This window comes from Drosophila santomea, chromosome 3L, assembly GCF_016746245.2.
Source record: "Drosophila santomea strain STO CAGO 1482 chromosome 3L, Prin_Dsan_1.1, whole genome shotgun sequence".
NCBI classification, from domain to species: Eukaryota; Metazoa; Arthropoda; class Insecta; order Diptera; family Drosophilidae; genus Drosophila; species Drosophila santomea.
The window spans coordinates 24,818,588-24,842,639 of NC_053018.2; the positions used below are offsets into that span (position 1 = coordinate 24,818,588).

Genomic DNA, 24,052 nt, shown 5'->3' on the forward strand with positions numbered 1-24,052 from the left:
AGTCAGCTCGGCCAAAGTCCAGAAGTCCTGTCGTCTTGTAAACATCTGATATTCCGGCAGCATATTTTCATATATGCGTTCTAGCTCTTGTTCCTCTGAAAGTCCCGCGCGTCTCATCTTTAGTCGGAGATCGACTAGGTATTCCTTGAATGACTCGTGTTTCCTCTGATAGTGCGTCCGGATTTCGTCTTCCAGACGTTGGTAGTATCGGGGTGACAGAAAGAATTCTAGAAATTCCCGGCGGTCTTCGGTCTAGGACTTTCCTTGTAATCCGCTGGTGCGGATCGGCCAGTCAGTAACACCCCAAAAGCGTGCGAGAAGCTCTTCCGGTCAATCCGGTATGTGTCTGCCCGCTCTTCTACGTGTTCAACGAATGTGAGTGGGTCGGAGGGGCCATCGAAGGATAGGCCCCATATTATCACCTTGTCTACCACTACGGAACCCGCGTTCGCGTCGACCAGGGGAGTATTGGCGCGCGACGCTCCCTGGGATTTCCCTCGTGTTCCGGGGGACGCACTGCGTGGCTGGTACTCGGCGTGCTGGTCGCGGCGTCGGTGTCCGGCGTACATTGCAGACGGACTTTTGAATTCACAGGAACCTTAAACAACCAACTACTTTTCTTTTCTAACTCTACCCAGTAACTTTTAGAGTCGACTACTGTTTTAAAGATCCAGTTCGCCGCTTTATTTGGCTTTTGAGGCTGAATCTCACATGCATTATCATTGGCAGAATTCCAGGGCCAACTTCCTTTGCATATTCTCTTATTTAGTTGCCATTTCTGACATTGATTTAAGCTGGCTTCCGTCATTATGTGATAGGAAAATATCTCAAAATTATAAATTAAATATTCGGACGTTGTATGCACCATTATTATCCGATCTTCATTTCGAATTGGCACCGGAATAAGCCTGAACAATTTGGATGGATGCCTGCTAAACAATTTATCGTCGATGAATAAACCCCTGGCTGTTAACAGTGTATATACCTCCTTAAGTTCCGTACCTGACCGTTTTCCTGGAATTACTAGGTTCTCCGAAAGACTCTGCTGAATTTTGGGAATTTCTTTTTTAAGCTGATTTGGCCTGAGAATATTTGTATTTAGCCTACCGTGATTAATATCAATCAACAGGCTTCTAATACCTGCTTGAATTCTTTCGCCTTCTCCAATCAATGAGTGTAGCTGTTTCGTAACCATAAAGAATTTTATTGATTCCTTATAAACATAATAATTTTCTTTAAGAACTTCTGTCATGTTCTCAATTCCTATTTGCATACTTCTAAAATTTGAGTTAACATCTTCTGTTGTTCTCCTTAATAGATTAGAAGTTGAATCAACCACAGATGTTTGTTTTTGAATTAGTTTATCAAGGTTGTTCTGGTTATCTAACAAATTCTTCATATTTTCTTCTAATTGCTCTCTATCATCTTCATCCATTATACCAATTGGATCATTTGTTTCGTCATTAATTATTGTGTTTACCAGTACAGTTTCTTCAACAGATTGCTGCTGAGGCCAAAGTTCTTTTGGGTTAGCTAGCCATCTTGGACCTTTCCACCAAAGATCACAGTGTGTCAATTGTTTTGAATCAATTCCCCTAGATGCTAAATCTGCTGGATTATCCTCTGACTTCACATGATTCCATTCAGTATTTTTTAATTTCCTAATGTCTTCCGTTCTTCGTCTGATAAATTTAACCTTACTCTGGCCATTCTTGATCCATGCTAAAGTAATAGTGGAATCACTCCAAGCATATATTTCTACCTTACTGGTTAATGACTCTTTTATTCTTTGGATCAGTAAACTTAACAAATGAGCGGCGCACAGTTCTAGTTTAGGGATAGTTTTTCTATTTTTTACAGGAGTGACTCTACGTTTGCTATCTATTATAGTTACAGCATCTCCTACTTTAGCATACACTACTGCAGCATATGCTTTTTCTGAGGCATCAGCAAATCCATGTAGTTGAATACTTATGCCACTTCTAGAATTAATCCATCTTTGGATTCGAATATTTTCTAAATATAATATATTTTCCTTATATGCTTCCCAGTATTTCGAATCTTCTGCTGCTAATTCCTGATCCCATTCACTTTTGCTTATCCAAAGTTTTTGAATGAAAAGCTTTCCTAAAATAGTCACGGCAGCCAACCATCATAAGGGATCATATATTTTAGATAATATCGATAGTACTTTCCTTTTGTTTGTAAATTTGGATGACCCACAGCTTACTTTAAACTTAAATAAATCCTTTTGTGGTTTCCATTGAAGTCCAAGTGTTTCAACACTCTCATTTTCAATAAGACTAAGAACCTTGTTATACCCAGTGTATTATTTCTGAATTATTTTGTAATTCGTTTGAAACTAGTTGGACAACATTTTTGGCGTCTTCTACAGAATCGCTTCTTAAAAAAATCGTTTCTTATTATTTCACTTACAATTTTTATTTTGACATTTATCTGCTATGTCCACCAGAACCCTAGTAGCTAAGTATGGTGCAGATGCCATACCATAAGTGACTGTTGTTAGTTTATAATTTTTAATTTTTTCTTCTGGAGAATTTCTCCATAAAATATATTGATATTTTTGGTCATTTTCATTTATTTTAATCTGACGGTACATTTTTTCAATGTCCGCAGAAACAACAATTTCCCATTTCCTCCATTTAACAATAATGTCAAAAATATCCTTTTGAACTCGTGGTCCAACCCACATTATGTCGTTCAAACTTTTGTTATTAGTGGTTTTTGCTGAAGCATAAAAAACTACTCTTAATTTGGTCAAGAGGCTTGAATCTCTAATTACAGCCTGGTGCGGCAAGAAATATTTGCCTTCATTATTCACCTCAACCATGTGTTCTAAATCCATGTATTCTTTCGTGAATTTAGTGTAGTCAACCTTAAGTTTTTCATTTCTTTGTAGTTTTTTCTCCAGATTCATGTAACGAGCTATGGCTTGTTTCTTTGAATCTCCTAAGGTGACATCCTCCTTGAATGGAATTGACACCATGTATCGCCCATCTGAAACCTTTTTTGTAGTTTTAATAAATTTATTTTCACAGATTTCAGACTCGATATCATTTTTTTCCTCTTTTTCAACTTCCCAATAGCGATCTAAATCTTTTAATTCTATTGTTGTAGCTACAATGGTTTCTTTACCATTGGATTTTTTACATCCAGAAACTATCCACCCGAAATCAGTTTTTTGTCCAAGGAGCCCGTCTATTTTTTCACTCCATTTTGCAAAATGTGAGAATATACGTCTGCTCCAATGATTAGATCAATACGACCCGGTTTATTAAAATCGCGGTCTGCTAATTTAAAGTTCTTCCATTTTTTCTGATCAACATTAATTGTGTTGACTGGAAGTGCCTTCATAAGCTTTGGGAGAATAAGTGCTTCAATTTCTAAATTTTTCGGAGAATTTCTTATCGAAATAACCGCTTTGTGCTTGGAGATGCACGTTCCTGTGGAAGATACTCCACTTATTGCAGTATGAAACCGGAATTTTTTCAATTTTAAAATCTGTGCAGACTCTTCTGAAATGATTGTGCTTTGAGAGCCACTATCAATCAATGCTCTTAATTGTTCAAAGCCTCCATACCTCGACTTTACTTGAATCAAGGCCGTGGCCAACAAGGCTGGACCTGTTCTACACGTATTCACTTTTTCTGGATTATGACCTGCAAAGTGAAGTAAAGTGTGGTGAGGTTTACGACAAGTCGAACAAAGCTGCTCGCTTATACATTTCTTTCCCATCTTAGGCAAATCCCATTTTTTCTTACCCAGTCAGACCGTTCTGCTGGATTCATTATTTTAAATTTATGGCATTGAATTAAATAATGCCCTGGTAGTTTGCAATATGCACAATTGTCACTATAATTTTTATTCTTGTTATTATTAATCATTTTCTTTACAGGTTTTGAGCCTTTGCTCTAAAAAGTCCATGACATCAGAAAGTGCCTGTATTTCTTTTGTCTTTTTAACATGGCTTTCATATAAATTAAGTGATTCTTTATTGAATTTCCGAAGAAATATGTGAGCGAAAATTGCATCCAATTCTTCTGGCATATCGATTAGCCTATTCATGTGCTCTGAGAAAATTTTCCTTTTATTTTCAAACCGCTTGGTCAAAAACTCCCAAGTGGCTTCGTAATTCTCCCCAGAGCCAAGCAATAAATGAGTCACCATATTCCTGGCTTCTCCTTTTAATGCTGACTTCAGATAATTAAATTTGAGTGAAGGACTAAGATCCTCCCTCGTATGAATGAGCTCTGTGAAGAGGCATTTATTTAGCACTCTTTTTCTCCACTAATGCTCTAATGGCACTTACACTGCACTCAATTAATGAGCTGTTCATTTATAATGCTCTATGGCATTTATTTGGCACTTATTCATTTTATTTTTATGCACTTTTTATTTTCACAGTTGCTGATGTATGGCCTCAAGAACGCCTTACCACAAATTTTTATGGTAAACACAACAACCTTTAGTTATTAAAACACTATAAAGTGTTTGTTTTAATTTAAAACATAAAAGATTCTTTTGTAACTTTTTGCTTTTTTTTATACTCTGTCCCTTACCATATAGGGGGAAACAAGAGTTAATTATTTTCGCTACCTTTAGCTGCAAGATAAATTTATCAATGCTTAAAGGAGCTGGCCTTTCTCTGAGTCCCTTACCATATAGGGAGAAACTGCAGAGTTTTACGAAGTTCAATTTCTTCGAAGGCTCGATTGACCAAATGTAAAGGTTCCAAATAAGAAGACTTTACTTGTGAGTTGATAATTTCAAACTGAGTCTTTATTTTCTAAGTCCTAGCTTAGGTAGCTAACATGAAATTTACATATTCTAATCTTATCTCTAACTAGACCAACGCAGTGGCCATCTGTTCCCCAGATGTGGAAAACTGTATCAAGTGCAAGAATTTTCCACTGCAAGATATCCCTTATCTTCAAGGAAATGCTACGTGATCGCTTGCATCTTTATTTAAGGGATGAAACCCACGCAGGAGTTCGTTGTTTATCCCAGATATCTATATCCTAACGCTCAGGCGTTGTTTATTTTTAGATAAGGCATTGCTTGAGCGTTTCACTAGCTATACATACATTTCTTATGTAAATTCTTTTATATATTCATGTTCGTCTGAACACCTATCCAGTAACAAATTCAGATGCAATGTAAATACAATACTTTATGTAGTAAAAGCAATATTAATGTCAAAAATTGATTTCGGGCTCCACCTTTATGGCACAGCGCCCAAATCAGCCCTCAACAAATTAAAAACAATGTACTACTCAGCTATTAGACTCGCTCTTTGCGCTTTTCGTTCAACCCCAACAAACAAACATTTTACCAATAGAATATAGAACAGATCATGCCATCCAAAAAAACTTCAAATTAATCATGAATTCAAAACAATCTCCCATAGAAACTATGTACAATTGATTTAGGGACAGTGTTTGATTTAGGGACAGTGTTTTCTACCGACTCGCCCTTAATTTTTTCATTTTTATACCCGTTACTGGTAGAGTAAAAGGGTATACTAGATTCGTTGAAAAGTATGTAACAGGCAGAAGGAAGCGTTTCCGACCATATAAAGTATATATATTCTTGATCAGGATCAATAGCCGAGTCGATCTGGTCATGTCCGTCTGTCCGTCCGTCTGTCCGTCTGTCTGTCCGTATGAACGTCGAGATCTCAGGAAAGTTGAGAATTAGGCATACAGACTCCAGAGACATAGACGCAGCGCAAGTTTGTCGATTCATGTTGCCACGCCCACTCTAACGCCCACAAACCGCCCAAAACTGCCAGGCCCACACTTTTGAAAAATAATTTAATATTTTTTCATTTTTGTATTGGTATTGTAAATTTCTATCGATTTGCAAAAAACCCTTTTGCCACGCCTACTCTAACGCCCACAAACCGCCCGAAGCTGCCACGCACAGACTTTTGAAAAATGTTTAGGTATTTTTTCATTTTTGTATTAGTCTTGTAAATTTCTATCAATTTGCCAAAAAAAACTTTTTTTCCACGCCCACTCCAACGCCCACAAACCGCCAAAAACTGTCAGTGTTGAAGACTCTCCTTCGCACTTCCACTAGCTGAGTAACGGGTATCAGATAGTCGGGGAACTCGACTATAGCGTTCTCTCTTGTTATTTTTAATTTTTTCTAACACCATCATTATTAAATCATACTGCTTCGTGTTAAAATATTCATGATCGACAACGCCGATCTTCAACAAATTGCTATGATTAGCAATGAAACATTTTTGAAGCTCATTTAAATTTAGAATTTCTACATCTGTTAATGTTGGTTTTACTTCCAAATTTCTAATTTCCAAAATAATTTCGGACTGCTTCTTAAGGAATTGAATAGTCTTTTCTGACATCATTTTGAAAAATTTTTTTTTTTTATATAGATGGGCTTGATTTGATTGAAAGTTCTTAATATATATAGTACGTGTGTATGTATTGTATATGTATTTATATATATATGTGTGTTTGTATAAACAGAAAAGCTGATGTCGTCGTTGTTGCTGCTACTGTTGTTGTTGCTGCTGTTGCTACTGCTGTTGCTGCTTTTGCTGCTGCTGTTGTTGCTGCTTCTGCTGCTGGTAGAGGCTTCTTTGAATTTGACTTCCTTCTCTTTTTAGCCATTTATTTCGGCATTTATGCTCTTTTGGCAAATACACTAAAAATAAGCTTTTAGATCTTGGATAGGCCGACTCAGAATTCCCATGCACCGCAACGCGACACTCCGGATAGGCAGTGTACGATTACCGCTTCTGGACGTTCTTAGCGCGGAGCGCTGTACTTATTTTGCTGGGGTCAGCATTGTTTGTGAAGCTACTTAGTTGCTAGGGTATTGTTTATGTAAAACTACTTAGTTGCTGGGTGAAATATATCGAGTGCTCTTTTCAGCTGTTAACTTATATATATACATTTATCTATAGACAATATTTTTTTTTTATGTGTATTACGTTTTTCAACTTTATGTCTAGTAATTCCCAGGATCCTTGCACCAAGGCAAGAGCTCTCAGAGCAACGTTTGAAGTCGTAAATAGCCTGCAAGTTTTCTGATGTGTGCTCCGTTGCCCAGTGGTGAATTTGATACTCTCTGGAAAACAAATTATTGTCAACTAATGTAGCTTTTGCTTACTAGCCAACAATATAATAATCAATAAAAATATAATATGAATACAACTACGATGAAATGAGTAGGTAAATCTGTAGAGGATGCTAACTCGAGAAGTTGAGTTGGTCAAAAATTATGACAACGAACTTAACGAAAATGGATCGAATTGCGTTACCCGCGACAATCCATTTGGCACACACATTGCCCGATCGTTTTACAATCAAGCGACTGCTTAGCTTCTGGTGCTTGAATACCGGATGCCCCTCCCCCGGGCCATCCAGGACAAGGGCACTATTATGACGACGTAAAAGGGCTATACAGTTTCTCTATGGTTATGTCTTTTGGGCTTAGGAAACTAGACTTCTTATATATGTATGTTTCCCGATAAATTAGCAGCGGTTTTTCGCTTTTTTAATTTTAATATTTTTTGTGGATGAAGTTACTTTCTAAAGCGTCCCATTCGCCCCAATTTTTGAAAATTGTACTTTATCTTTACCTTTCCATCAACCAATGTACTGCCTTTTAAATTAGGTATTAGTCGTAAAAATCGGACAACAGCAGATTTTAATTTCTTCATGTATATAGTAGCAGTCACCTGATGCGTGGACTGCTGTTAGTTCTCAGGAACTACAAAAGCATAAAAGTTGAGATTAAGCATTCAGACTCCCAAGACATAGAAGCAGCGCAAGTTTGTCGATTCATGTTGCCACGCCCACTCTAACGCCCACAAACCGCCCAAAACAGCCACGCCCACACTTTTGAAAAATGTTTTAATATTTTTTCATTTTTGTATTGGACTTTTAAATTTCTATCGATTTTCAAAAAAACTTTTTGCCACGCCCACTCTAACGCCCACAAACCGCCCAAACCGCTCTCTTGTTTATATAGCAATTTTGTAAATCGTATTTTTAATTAAGCAAATTACATTTCTTTCAAGGTTTTATAATAACACAAATATTTGGAGAAAGCTTATTTCATCTGCAACGGAAATGTTTTGTACACAAGAAGGTTACGATATGGTGAAAATTTTTTACGATAAGCATTATGGACATTTTGGCAGTGCACAACACCTTATAGAAAGATCACTTCGAAATATACAAGATGAAATTTATTGGAGTAAACAAAATATACCCGTAATAGAAGAGTGGATTGACCAATATTTGTCTCACACCCCAAAACGTACATATGTAGCTTATAAGGTATAATAAAAGGTATGATATATGTATACATATTCGCAAATAAAAGTTTGTTTAAAATTACTTCGTTTCCAAATCTCTCTTTTTTTACATAAGGTCTAAAAAATTATACACTGATTCGCTAAAGGGTAGGTATATAATTTTATTAAATTTAATATATTTTTTTTTTAACTTTTACGTTAGATCAATAGTGCACCGGTCCTAAGATTAGAAAATTATAAAAACTCTACATACAGTTTCGGGGTGTGTTGTTACAAAATATTTAAAATAGATATACTCGATATACTCGTTAATTCACTATCGATACATCATATATTAGTATCGATCGGTATATAAATAAGATAATATAATTAAAAATTATTGCTCATTAGCTAACTGGTTACGTAGACGCTTTTTATAAGACCATAATACGTTAACAGTTCACAAATCAAACAGTCAAGAATCCGAATCATAAGGACGCAACTAGCTTGTTAAAGTCAGAATGATATCAACAAAGAAAATGCAGTTCGACAATTAACGACTGTCAAATAAACAATTCAAAGGCCACAACCGTTGACATGGAAATTTTACTCTAGTAATTGGGCAATTTTTTCAGTCGGAACGGACATTGAATAAGAATATTCTGGGATTCAAGAAGGTTCGACACCTCAGGACCCAGGAGGGAGTAGAAAATCCGGGACTGGAATAGCAGGATGAACGCTAAAGGACACATCGTCAAGGAAGACCCTCATTTCAAACTAGTAGATAGAAAGTTTCAAGATCGGCGGCAAACAATCCGAATACACAACCAATTCTAGTAATAGACTACCACCAGGACAAGATCTTTGGCGAGCAGCATTGATACTGATACTGAACAAAGAACAGAAAATAGTGAACCTAAGCATTTTTGAATGCCTGCCAAAAACAGGAAAAATAAAAGAAAAACAACTGCAAGCCCAACCCAAGTGATATTATATATATATAAAATATTTTCTTTATTCTTTAACGTCTTGTCTATAATATGTTGGGCCACTTATATATCCATGCATAATTAAAACTTAATATCTAGGAATGTCGAGAATACAAAACATCGAGGGGTCATCTCACAGGATTAGATTGGAGTAAGTAAGAACACAGTTTCCTGATTTTCTTATTATCTGTTTACATACATATATTATTATTTCCATACATAACAAACCTTTGTCCTTATTACCGAAATTGTATAAGGCACTTTCAGCCGCGTTCGGGCAATGCAATTTTACTGACTAAAATTAAATGTTTAATAATTAATATTTTTATAAATAAAGTTAACTTACAAATCTAATTTTTATTGCAGGCACTTTATAAATTTTGTTTTCGTTATGTTGGAGAGGTGACGGGCTTACCAAGATCCCACGTCCTAAATCGGCGTGCATACGCTGGCAACCTTATGCCTGAAAATCAGATGCCTCTCCCACGGCCCAAGTCCTTTTTCAGGACAAGGGCAGTAAAATGCCGAAGGAACGTAATGCGACCAATGAAAGGACTGTTCGTATTCATTGAGAAATAGTACTATTTGTATAACTTTCAGCTGCATTTGCCAATTAGACTGATCGTAGAACATTGGACAAGGAGTCTCAGTTCCAGCTTGCTAATTCTTTTATTATATGCCTAAACAATATAACATTAAGTTACCAACGATGAGACAGAGAAAAAGCGTAAGTGTTTATGAATAGAGATTTGACTTTTTGACCACTTTCGTTTATAATTATTTAAAATCGTATGTTCATTGTTATACCCGTTACTCGTAGAGTAAAAGGGTATACTAGATTCGTTGAAAAGTATGTAACAGGCAGAAGGAAGCGTTTCCGGCCATATAAAGTATATATATTCTTGATCAGGATCAGTAGCCGAGTCGATCTGGCCATGTCTGTCTGTCCGTCCGTCTGTCTGTCCGTCTGGCCGTCTGTCCGTATGAACGTCGAGATCTCAGGAACTACAAAAGCTAGAAAGTTGAGATTGAGTATACAGACTCCAGGGACATAGACGCAGCGCAAGTTTGTCGATTCAGGTTGCCACACCCACTCTAACGCCCACAAACCGCCCAAAACTGCCACGCCCACATTTTTGAAAAATGTTTTGATATTTTTTCATTTTTGTATTAGTCTTGTAAATTTCTATCTATTTGCCAAAAAACTTTTGGCCACGCCCACTCTAACGTCCTTCGCACTTACACTAGCTGAGTAACGGGTATCAGATAGTCGGGGAACTCGACTATAGCGTTCTCTCTTGTTTTGTTATTGGAATAACTACTTTTAAAATGTCTTAAAATCAAAAATGTGAGATATACTTGTTATAATACCAACCAGCTAAGTGCAGGTCGACTTTTTTCATTAACGTTAATTTATATTTACGACTTATTAGTTTAAGCCTTTTGGCCGACACTGCGACGTTCTAGGTTCACCCCTGGTCGTCTGAGAGGTTCGAGTCCAGAAAAAGCAGGAGCGCAAATATAATAGTAAGGCAGTTAGCGATATAATGTGGACCTAACGTTTGTTTGTCGATCCAGTACAGTGGGTGTGGGGAAACGTAAAAGCTTAGAAGCCAGGTCATTTGAGAGGTTCTGCCGACATACTAGGCCCAGTAGCCAGGTCGTTTTTGAGGCTCGAGTCCAGAGAATACTCCTCTTACTCTGGGAAGAGAGGAAATTAAATTCTTTTTTAATTTTCTTGTGTGCCTGCTCGGTTCGCACGTACACATCAGGCAATCGCTAGGTTCACGTACGTAGTCTCCGACACAGTCGACCAGGTCTTCACCATAATTCCTGCCGCCTCTTCGGGTCCTTCTTCGGTTTGGCCCCGCCTGTTGAATGATTCCGGACTTAGCGTGGCTCGTCGTGTTGGACCTTAGCTACCTGTGTCTCAATTCGGAGACTTTCCTTGTCCCATGCTAACTATTACGACTGTAGCTTCCTTGCTGACTTTGCTGATTTACGTTGTTGACTAGTATCCTCGCTCTCCTTAACTGTCCAGCTTCCAGAGTCCGGCCTGTATATATAGGCCTCCTTTAATGGTATTTCCCTTTTGTCTTCAGTCTCCGGATCCAAAGTCCACGGTCCGGTCCAAAGTCCCGCTGTTGTCTTGCCGTCCTGCTCCAAAACGTGCCGTTTCTCTTTCGCTCTCCGTGATCTCTCCTTCCAACCGTCTGTTCTCCACTCTCTCTTTCTACCGGTTCTGTTTCTCCAAACTTGTTTTCTACTGGTTCAGTTTCTCAAAACTCTCTTTCAACAGCTCCTCGGCTTGAATTGTTGCGTTGCAACGGCAGGCCCCCCTCATGCAATCTTCATTTGCATTTCTGCGGAGTTTTAAGTTCTCACACCTCCCCCTTTCTTTAGAAAATATTAAATTCGGCCTTGCAGTCCGTGCGGAAAAATCCTGAGACCCCGTCAACGCTCACAGCTCTGTCTTGAGTTCCACAGCGCCGATCTCCTTTCAGTGATCGTTCCCCGTTCCTCCTTTTTAAATTTTGCCGCCGATTCTTATTTTTGTGAAGCCACTCCTTTCTTCACACCTCTTTCCGCATTCCGTATTCTTGTCCTTTTGTCATCTGGCCACACTACTTCCTGTCGATCGATTATTGCCGATAGATCCTGATAACTTCCGTGGGTGCGGCGTTGCCACTCGATGACCATTGTATTTCTGTAGTGTGACCCGTCATATGCCGATAGTCCCAATACTTTTGCCCATCGACTAGCACTATCGAGTGCCGTTCGACCGCCTTGTGATCGAGTCGCCTCCTTCCCTAAGCACATGGTGACAAAGCAACTGCCGACAAAAGAAGGAATTTAGGCTAAGGTAAGTTTTCTATTTTACTTTCTCTTTTCCCTTCACTTATTCCATTTTCTCTTGGCACCGTGGCCCTCTCCTGCACCCAGCCACCCTCCCCTCTGATGGACGCCCGACATTGCGGATTTATGCCCTCTCTTCTTCTGCACTTCGACACACACGTAAGTGCCTGCCCCTCCTCTGCATCCCGACGTACTCGACCTTCCTTCTCCTTGGTGGTGGTTGTTGAGGCAATATTCTGGTTCGTTCGTGGTCTGCATCCATTGACTCTCGCCTTGGCCTCCCGCTAGAACGACTGTCGGACTCGTAGGCTGCATCCTTTGACTCTCGCCTTGGCCTGACGCTAGAACGGTTGTCGAGTCTCGTCTGTTCTCAGGTACTGTCGTCGATACACAGCCCGTCGTTTGCGACCTTACTTTTCCCTAGTGGTGGGGCTGTTGACTCTGGCGGAGGCCAGACGATTAAGCAGATGTTCTCAGCACGTTCATGGGAAGCAGTACTTCGGTTTGCTCGCGGCGTGGCTCCGTTGACTCTCACCTGTTGGCCTGCACCCCACGTTGCACAGTGGTTCCTCTTGTATGGAGACGTGGCCATAAATACTTCCAGTGCAGTTAGAAACCTTAAATTTGGCCTCAGGGATCCAATAGTGCTTCAGAAAGCATGGTGTAAAAATTATTAGGATTGGAGCCCCCTTCCCCACCAAAATGCAAAAAAACCCTTTTTCAATCACCAATAAGTAGGCAATAATTTTTAAGCAAATAAAACCAGGTTAATTCGTATATATTTTTGACAAATGGGCATCCAGACTTTATACTTTATATATACTGTATGGAGTCTTATTCTTCTCTCTATTCTCTTCTCTATTTTTCTTGTATGGAAAACACTAATGAAAAATATAAAAACGCATATTATAAATTAATTTAATACTTTATTCTCCTCTGGCAAACTATGAACAGATTCAAACAAAGTTGACCTATCCTTTTTCTCAAGGGTTATAAACGGATCGGAGAGTAGAAGGAGTGCAGTCAAAATGTCGGTGTCTGTAATAATCCGTGATATTTTCCGGCTGTGATAAAGTCTACATTTGAGTACTGACGATTTTTTTCGATTATAGCGTGTCCAATAAACAGCAATTTGTTTACAAATGTTGTCAATACATTGAATATGTTCGGTCAATTCAACTATGTAGCCTTTAGTCTTAATTTCATCTTGTACAGCAGTGATAATTTCTTGTATTTTTTCTGTATAGATACTCTTTTTTGTGCACCATAATTTAAAAAAGTGATGGCGTTCAAACACACACTGATACAAATCGCCGTCTAAAACCAAATCGAATTTACACAGAAAAAATGACAAAATAATTCATTAAATGAGCATTAAAAATTTTACACACAGGAAAGACAAAATCACACAGACAGCACGATAAAAGGGCAAAACAGAGATTTCGTTGCCAAATTTGACCTTGAAAAATAAGAGATTGGGTTAGTATATTAACAATAAATAGCACATCCGCAACTTTCCGAAAAATTCTCAAACAGTTTTATTACCTCAAGAAACTCTTTAATACAATGTCATAACCATTTATTTCGGAGTTTCGACGGAACACAACTAAAACTTTACGTAAACATAAAAAAGACGTTTACAAAATACACAAAAAAGGTTAAATCAAATATAATTACAAAAAAAGTGTTACTCTATGAAATTAACTGAACATAAAGAATATATAAAAGTAAATACCTTCAAATTTAAACTGAATTTTAAATTATATTAATCTGAAAAGTATTACTGACGTTGTTTTGCTATTGGGCTTTTTCAATAGCTGTTGCGAAAAATAAGTAGCCGAAGAATTATTTGTCTTTTTATTTGGTTAATTATACTGCCAGCTGGGGCCGACCAAGAGCCATAACGAATGCACAAATTAAGTCTTTGCCGAAAAACGAAGAAGTGACAATTGGCGGGAAAGACAGCCGAATGCTGAGCCAAAGCTTAATGTAGGAAGATAACAAAGAGAAGAAGGAATGAGCGCCGTACAGATAAATTCGTGCGAGAACAGCAGTTTGCACTATGGGCATCGCCACTGCTACTACTGACTACTTCGGCTTACAATATTAAGAATATAAGATTAGTCTAACGCACAGTTTTGGCGGCTGCATGACCCAACATCCTCCCCCGGTGGAAGCTTGGCTTTCAACAGAGTCCTCAAGGGGAAGCAGACACAGCTTGTTCACTGCCCGCCTTATTACTCCAGACGCGGTCCTCAACTCTGCAATTTGAGCGACGCCGTCTCTGCCAGGAATCAACTGCACGACTCTCGCCAAAGGCAATTTTATTGGGGATAGATTCTCGTCCTTAACAAGAACGACGTTGTCCACGGCAACCCCAGGCTTAAGGCTGCACCACTCGGAGCGCCGCTGGAGCGTCAAGTATTCTTCCTTCCACCGCGATCAAAAGATTTGCTGGAGAAAGGAAATGCGCTGCCAAGAGTTAAGCCGATTATAGTTAAGGCCCGTTACATCTGGCTCGTTAAATGACGAAGGCGGACCACTGTTGAGAAAATGCGCCGGAGTGAGGACGTCCAGATCGGCAGGGTTCTCTGAAAGGGGAACTAAAGGTCTGGAGTTAATAACTGCCGAGATGTGGCACACCAGTGTCCTCAGCTCGTCGAAGTTCAGAACCGTCGTACCCACAGCGCGGTAGAAATGATGCTTGGCCGTTTTCACCGCCGCTTTCCAAAGTCCACCGAAATGGGGCGACCGTGGAGGGATGAGCCGCCAGTCAATCGTCTCCGAAAGGCAAAAATTCTGAACGGAGCCTTGATGTTCGCAGTTGAGAAATAACCTTCGAAGTTCCAGAAGTTCATTCTTGGCGCCGACAAAATTGGTGGCGTTGTCCGACCAAATTTGCTTTGGCTTCCGCCGGGTGCATATGAACCTCTTGAGTCCGCACAGAAACGCAACTGTCGAGAGATTCTTGATCAGTTCCAGGAGCACTGCCTTGGTTGCAAATTATATAAATACGCAGACGTATAATTTAACCGACGGCGTGTTGCGAGTAACCGACTTGTGAAAGAAGGGTCCACAAAAGTTTATACCAGCAACCTCAAAAGCGTGAGATTCCTTCAAGCGCTCATTGGGAAGATCCGCCATTATGTGCTCTATCAGTCGCGGCTTAATCCGAAAACATCTGATGCATCTATTTACGGCCTTGGTAACCGTCTTCCTCCCCCAAACAGGCCAATATTGGGATCGAATTGCACCCAGAAGAGCTCGAGTTTCGGCTTAAAGATTGGTTTCATGGTAATGCGAAATAATTGCCAGAGTCACCGGATGGGACCTTGGAAGGATTTTCGGGTGGCGGCCATCAAAGCCCTATGACGAATTCCGGAGGCAACCGCCTACTTTAAGAAGTCCAAATTGGTCCAGTAACAGCGAAAGCGAGGATATGGGACTAGACGAGGAAACTCTGCCCAGCGTTTTTAGGCACTGCATGTCCTTCCATAACTGCGCGCGCTGCACCAAACGCAGCAACATCATCTCTCTTGAATGTGTGCGACGGTGATCACAGGATTACGAATTCCAGTACAAAATTTGTAAATGTATGCAAACAGCCGTTGCAGTGAGGGGTAAGAATTTGCAAATTTGGAGCTAGCAACTACATCCACGTACGGCGACTTTACGATGAACACACTTCGACGAAATTCAAGCACCGGTTTCTCAGGACAAACAGCTGATGGCCAATCTCTTTCAGGCTCCATAAGATAGGCGGGTCCATGCGCCCAGAGTGACGACTCGCAATCTACCTCCTCCTTTATGGCTTGAACTATTGGGCCGGAATGTTTTCCTCGCTGGCTAGAGAAGAAACGCGTGACGCTATTAAGGCGCTACCGCACGGGCGCGCGCAGCCTCCAGATACAACCCAGCCCATACGAGTTTTTTGAAGCAGTGGCAGTCCTGGCAACAACTTTATCTGGCCCACGCACAGCAGCTCATAAAACAGGCTAGCTCCTATTAACAGGTCAACACGCTGAGCTTTATGAAATTCCGGGTCGGCGAGCTGCACGTTTTCTGAAATCTTCAAGTCAATCAGTCGCGAAATTGGAATACCCGATTCCAGTAACGGAGCCAGATGACCTCAACCTCTTAAGTTGCAGTTGATTTGCAAACCGAGAGGTGACCAAGTGCAGTTGAGAGCCAGAATCTAACAAGGGACGAACAGTCCCGACCGATTCTGCACAAGAACGGTTGCAGTGGTTAGCAGAACAAGGTCACTACCGAGAATGTCATGGCAATTGGAGTAGAAGAAGTCGAAAGTGGGGCGAAAGGCTCAGTGTGGGAACTTGAAGACACCGGAACATGTGGCTGCGACATTTAGATGGAGAAGCGTATGATGCCTGATTCCACAGGTGCGGCAGCGGTTCGAGCTGCATTGCCGTAGCTGATGACCTGCCTTAAGGCAATTTAGGCAAAGTGCTAGTCTCTTTGCCTTGCGCAGACGATCTACTGCTACTCTCTAAATTGCGGGCATTAATATATGGCATGCCCTGCATTATGGCAAAGCATGCAACCAAGAGAATTTTGGGTGGTAGCAACTAGCGTCGAACGATTTCTGCCCACCTGAACGCCTGGCGTAATAATTGCCATGGCGCAATCCACGGCCTCTAAAGTCCTACATCGATGCTCCAGGAACGCCGCCATCGATCCCCGCGACGGAATTAGACTAACAAAGCGCTCCTTCCACTTAGCTTGACTCGCCGCATCGGCGATTTGCGATTTGCTCAGTGGTGCCCAAACACTTCAACGCACGGATGTGAGCCTTAAACTTGTCCGACAATTCCCGATGCGATGCCTCTGAACCATTCCGTACTACTTTTAGACCCAGAATCTCGGTGATGTGTGCCTGAAAAACGAGGCGCCGATTATCAAATCTTTTTTGAAGCAAATCTAAAGCCGCAGATGCTGGAACTTCTCAATGTGGGAGAGGTCCGGATGGCTGTCGATTATGCTCGTGAATACGGAGTAGAAATCCGCCCAGTTTGCTTAGCCTCCGCCGAAGGTTGGCAGCTGCACAGGCGGCAACGGCATCGGCCTCGGCCGCGGCTGCGTCTGATGACCACTACACGGGTGGGGCACAATACCTTCCGCAAACGTAGAGTGCGGCACGAAATGCACATTGCGTTTGGCTATTTCCGCGCGCACACTAGTCTTGAATTCAACGATGAATTCATCGAAACTCTCGCTCATTTCACTGCCAATTTCGTCGAAATCAAATTCCTCCAGTTCTGTATGCAGAACTTTGAAGGAACATTGCAGCTCATCAATCTGCTCCAGCCTAACCGTAAGAGTGGGTTCGCCGTAACCGCTTAGCGTCTCATTAGACAGCGATGTTTGTAGCCTCTGCATTGGCTTTGCACTTTAAAAAGGTCACCCAGTTTTTGTCACTTTTAGCGGGCATAGCAACAAATCGCTTTAAATTTGGTTTAGCGGGAAGATGAGCACAAAATAAATGCCGAAAATGCAAGCGGAGTCAATGCACGTAACGGGGCGGTCTGCACTTGATATATGTAGCAATGTATGTATTTAATATAATATTTAAATAAATATAAATATGTATGTACGTACATGCAAGAGCTCAAACAGTTACAATGCTAGCTCGCTTAAACACGGACACTATCACCGAAATCGCCACTCGCTTGTCCAACCGAATGCTTTTTAATATATTTATGTAAACGGGATATGTGCATTAATTAATGCATGCCAATTAACACTATCACTTCGGGGTCACCAAATGTTTAGCTATTGAGCTTTTTCAATAGCTGTTGCGAAAAATAAGTAGCCGAAGAAAGTTTTGTCTTTTTTCCGATACAGTTTATTTCGTTAATTATACTGCCATCTAGGGCCGACCAAGAGCCATAACGAATGCACAAGTTAAGTCTATGCCGAAAAACGAAGAAGTGACAATTGGCGGGACAGACAGATAACAAAGAGAAGAAGGAATGAGCGCCGTACAGATAAATTCGTGCGAGAAAAGCGGTTTGCACTATGGGCATCGCCACTGCTACTACTGACTACTTCGGCTTACAATATTAAGAATATAAGATTAGTCTAACGCACAGTTTTGGCGGCTGCATGACCCAACAGACGTTTTACATTTTTGAATCTCGCTTCGTTATCAGGAAGAATGCTTCGCAAATGAGCTTGTGCTTGCGACTTCAATTCTATTTTTAGAAAGTACCGTAAGCTTTCTAGAAAAACCCGGTTTAATCTTGAATTGTCTGGACATTTTAGAGATAATTTGTTTACTTTTTGCGCAAATCTAGTCTGATTCATATTTTTTGAATTTTGGCTTCTGGGGGAACCACAGTGCTCTGGGGAAAAAGCAGTGCGTTTGGGGGCCAGAAGTAACGAACTCATTTTGTGGGTCTGCTCGCTGCGAAATACGTGCGGCTAGCTCAGAAGATTTCGTGTGTTCGTCCCACCAAATTTAAATTAAAACGTGATCACCCGGATATCAGTAACAACACCTTGCAATCATCGTTCCTTTGATCTTTATTCTTGCCTTATACTGATTTATACTGTGAATTAATTACCCGGACGTGTATCACCTGGCACTGCCGCAGACACACGTAGTTGGTGCTGAGAAGAAAGGCTGTGGGCTTAGGGAAGCGTTACCCAGACTAGACTGAACAAGGGCTGGCTCTTAAGGCGTACGTCTCGCTAGATGCAGCCTCCTGTCCCTTGCTCTGTCCCGGCCGGTTCCGCCAGACGCCTGTTCAGTTCCTACCGACACTCCGCGCAATCGTCCGGTTTACGCCGCAGTCCCTGTAGCAAGACGCCCAGTGAAAATCGAACGTTCCACCCTACCTTTTCTCTCTAGCTAGTGCGGACGGACCTGGGTTGTCGGCTTAACGACTTCGTTCTGCTGTCTCTCCGCTCTCGTCGTCCCGAGTGGTGCGGACCGTGTCGCTGAGGGCCCGTCACTTGGGCTGAGTATTGTCGTCGTATGCGGACTCACGGTAGCTAACGGCTGCGATCCCCAATGCAAACTAGTGAAAGAACAACACGCCCACGTCTGCGCTGACTGGTTGTGCCGGTACCACGCCTGCTCGGTTCGCACGGACACCCCAGGCAATCGCCAGGTACACGTACGTAGTCTCCGACACAGTCGACAGGGTCTTCGCCTCTTCGGGTCCTTTTTTGGTTTGGCCGCGCCTGCTGAATGCTTCCGGACTATTGGACCTCGGCTACCTGTTTCTCATTTCGGAGATTTTCCTTGTCCCGAACATATGGATCTGGTTCCTTGCTGACTATCACGGCTGTAGCTCCCTTGCTTTTATGTTGTTGACTCGTTTCCTTGTTCTCCTTGACTGTTCAGCTTCCAGCGTTTGGCCTCTTCGCCAAATTAGAATATGGCCTGTTTCTATACAGACACGCTCCCAAAAGCATTCTAAACAAAATAAAAACACCATTCAACTCCGCACTCCGCCTAGCCCTCGGAGCCTATCGCTCTACTCCAATAATTAATTTACTCTACGAATCAAATATTCCCTCTTTAGAAATGAAACGAGACCTTCAAATAGCCAAGCTATCCCAAAACCTAATCTTTTCGAAAAACTCGCCAATTCACAAATTTGTTAAGCACATAAAATCTAAAAAGAAAACACCATCAATAATAGACCAAACAATCAAACTCAGCCTAGAACTTAACCTACCCTACAAGCCAATAAAACTCCATAAATACAAGCCATCATGAATCCTCCCCAACCTAATAGACACATCACTCAGAGGCCACAAGAAACAAGAAACATCCCCAGAATCATACAGAAAATTATTCGAACACGCAAAAAATAAGCTAAAGCCACATAGGGTCATATTCACAGACGGTTCAAAAGTGAACTGCATTATAACATTCGCCATAACAACTGACACAAATATCTTAAAACAGGGCATACTGCCTCCATACTCATCCGAAACAATTGCCATACTAGAAACATTAGAACTAATTAAAACCCGAAGAGGTAAATTTATTATCTGCTCCGACTTCCTATCAGCAATAGACTCAATCAAAAACCCGAATAACAACAGCTTTTACCCAAACCGAATCAGATCCCTATTAACACAACATGCCACTAAAATTAAAATAATGTGGATGCCTGGCCATTCAGGAATAAAAGGAAATGAACTTGCCGATCAAGCTGCAAAATCAGCAAGCAATATGCCACTAATTGTCACCCCAAACATAAACAACACAGATGTAACACGAGAGAACGCTATAGTCGAGTTCCCCGACTATCTGATACCCGTTACTCAGCTGGTGGAAGTGCGAAGGAGAGTCTTAAACACTGACAATTTTTGGCAATTTGTGGGCGTTGGGGTGGGCGTGGCAAAAAGTTTTTTTGCAAATAGATAGAAATTTACAAGACTAATACAAAAATGGAAAAATATCAAAACATTTTCAAAAGTGTGGGCGTGGCAGCTTTGGGCGGTTTGTGGGCGTTAGAGTGGGCGTGGCAAAAAGTTTTTTTGAAAATCGATAGAAATTTAAAAGACCAATATAAAAATGAAATAATATCAAAAAATTTTTCAAAAGTGTGGGCGTGGCAGTTTTGTGCGGTTTGTGGGCGTTAGAGTGGGCGTGGCAAAAAGTTTTTTTAGCAAACCAGATCGACGCGGCTATTGATCCTGATCAAGAATATATATACTTTATATGGTCGGAAACGCTTCCTTCTGCCTGTTACATACTTTTCAACGAATCTAGTATACCCTTTTACTCTACGAGTAACGGGTATAAAAAGACATCTTAAAGCTGAACTTGCGACAAAATAGAAAGAAAACATTATAAACTGCAATCAATGGTACATATCACTTAAAATGAATAACTCATACACCTGCGATTACCTTAAACAATCTCACCAAAATTGGACCAGACTCGACCAAATAAAAATAATACGACTTCGACTAGGACACACAAACATAACCCACCAATACTACCTAAATCCAAATCCAATAATAGTTTGCCCTTTTTGCCAAGGAGATCTTTCAATAAGCCACATAATGAACTCATGTCCATCCCTTATACAAACCAAGCAAGCCATATTTAGCAACGCTAACCCCCTAGACCTTCTTAGCAAGCCCAACCCAGAAAACATACAAAAAATCATACGCTTCCTAAAAAAACAGAATTATACCACCAAATTAAAAAAAAAAACAAATGTACAACAACAAACACAGTAATCATTTTGTCAATTAGCCATTAATTAGATTAAAAAAAATAATAAATAAATAAAAATTGTAAACCAACATAGCCATAGGCCCTGCAGCCAGTGCTATATTACTTAATTTTGTTTAGTTTTGTAAACTGCTCTATCCATTATAATAATAATAATATAGGCCTCCTTTAACGGTATATCCCTCTTGTCTCCAGTTTCCGGATCTAAAGTCCACGGTTATTATCCTTGGCCCGATCCAAAGTCCAGCTTGGACTAGTTCAAAGTCCAGCTGATACCGTTATTCTCCTTACCCTGGCACGATCGTGCCGTCTCCCTCTCGCTCTCCATGTTCTCTCCTTTCAACTGTATGTTCTCCCATCTCTCTTTCTACCTGTTCTGTTTTCCAAACTCTCTTTCTACCGGTTCAGTTTCTCCAAACTCTCTTTCTACAACTTCTCGGCTTCGCACTGCCGCTACTACGCGTTGACTTGTGGCGTAAGTGGCAACGGCAGGCTGTCCTCATGCAATCTTCATTTGCATTTGTGCAGAGTTGTAATTTCTCAGTGTCAATCACTTATTTAATTCGCGTGCTAGGATTGATCTTCACTAAAAAATGGGCTATGGGACTAAATGACCTCAGGACTAAGGACAAACAAGGACATAGTAACTTCTTACGAAAGCAGCTGATAAGTTGTCGACGCCCACCCTACCATGACCACCAACGAACAGTTAACATACGAGGTGATCCCTACAAGTATGCTTAACTTTACACAAAATAGACCCTCAGACGACGCATGGCTCCCCTATAGAAATTTACTCTGATTTAGACAACATTAACCTACCTTGGGGCTTGGTGTTCCTTTATGTAAAATTAATGTTTACCTATGTAAGTTTTATGTCAATATGTAAGATTTTTCAAAGAATTATTATTATTTGTTTTAATTGGATGGCATTATAGTTTGGGTATTGGGCGAGGGAGGCTTGGGATTTGTGACTTAGTTGTTTATTCTCGTTTCTCGATTTTTTATTCGTAATTTTTCAGAAAAATATATGTGATTTGTTTTTTATTAGCATAAGCATTCTATTCATATTTTCCTTTGGAAATTTTGCACCAAAACATTTTCTCAAACTAAGGAACTGGAAAGCGCCGCAGTAGCAATTTATTCTTTAAATATTATATCGGCAGCTGTTCCTCGTATTTATGTAAAAAAAAAAAGATATTACCCACTTTTTGCAATTCACGATGAAACGCTCCATTTAGGTTGCCTGTGAAAAGAGAACAACTTAAACCGCCCTAACTAAAAATAAGAGAGCTCTTTTTCTTTTCTTTCGTCCTCTCATTTGAGCCGCTCTCCGCCAAGAATAGGCGGGCTCTCGTTTTAAAGCGGGAAGAGGAAGGAGGATGTGGGATAAAAGGAGAAGAAAGGTAAAGGGAATTGCCCTATTTTGTTAATTCTTTCTCTTAAATAATAACTTATGCTAAACTCCTAACGTACCAAGGCGGTATATTTTTTCAAACGGACTTAAACTTTAAACTTTTCTCCAGCTCTAAATGATCTGATTATCAAGCAGTATTCACGGCGGATGCAAAGTAGATTTTGTTATATTACAGATGTAAAATTGGGTAAAATTAGCGCTGCTGGGATATGGATGACTCTTGGTTATTTTTTTTTTTTGTTTTTTTTCATCAAACCCAAAGCCAGAACGCTCCACAGATTCATGCAGAACTCTTGGTCATGAGGGTGTCTTTTCATATTCCTCCTTAGCCTTCTTAGCCGGAAAATTAGACCACACTGGCCTGGCATTTCTTTTTTTTTAACTTCTTGGCCACATGTAATTTTTACCTCCTGTAATTTTTGCCACAGCACAGCGCAACACTTACCCTCTAGGGGTTGGCACTGAATGTAGAAAAAATATAAATAATTTACTGTTGCCGTGCACCCGTCTCAGTTTTGATTCCGTTTTGATCCGAATGAGTTTTGCTGAATCGAGTTTTGCTGGAAATAGTTTTATTTCAAATCACGAACTTTCTACGGATGGAACTTTCACGCACCACGCACTTTGCACTCTACTGATCGCTGACCAAATGCGATTTGAAGCCCAGTTTCTGCAGCTTCGGGTCGGGACCCCGAGTCTGATTTCTAAAAATCCATCAGTTGGGGAAATGTCTAACATAATGGGCTTAATTAACATTATTCCTTTCGCCTAAAACGGCCAATTAACGTGCCTCTTTACCTTTCCAAAAAACAATGTACTGCCTTTTAAATTGGGGCATTAGTCGTAAAAATCGAACCACAACAACAGCAGATTTTAATTTCTTTATGTATATAGTAGCAGTCACCTGATGCGTGGACACAATTTTTAATATTGCTCTTGTTGTAAAGAGTATTTTTAACTAAACAAATTACATTTCTTTCAATAACACAAATTTTTGGAGAAAGCTTATTTCATCTGCAGCGGAAATGTTTTGTACACAAGAAGGTTACGATATGCTGAAAATTTTTTACGATAAGCATTATGGACATTTTGGCAGTGCACAACACCTTATAGAAAGATCACTTCGAAATATCAAACATTAAATTTATTGGAGTAAACAAAATATGTACGTACATATGTAACTCATAAGGTATAATAAAAGGTATGATATATACATATTCGCAAATAAAAGCTTGTTTAAAATTACTTCGTTCACAAATTTTTCTTTTTCTACA

General features: G+C 40.3%; 1 protein-coding gene across 1 annotated transcript in view; it reads left to right on the forward strand.

Annotated features, from left to right (window-relative positions):
* Nucleotides 1–8,366, forward strand: part of LOC120450087 (aminopeptidase N) — a 277,790-nt gene extending 269,424 nt beyond the window's left edge. Inside the window, 1 exon segment of the mRNA XM_039632880.2 lies at nucleotides 8,075–8,366. Within this exon segment, the coding sequence (XP_039488814.2) occupies nucleotides 8,075–8,342 (268 nt within the window). The 3' untranslated portion in view covers nucleotides 8,343–8,366.
* Nucleotides 8,367–24,052: the final 15,686 nt, after the last annotated feature.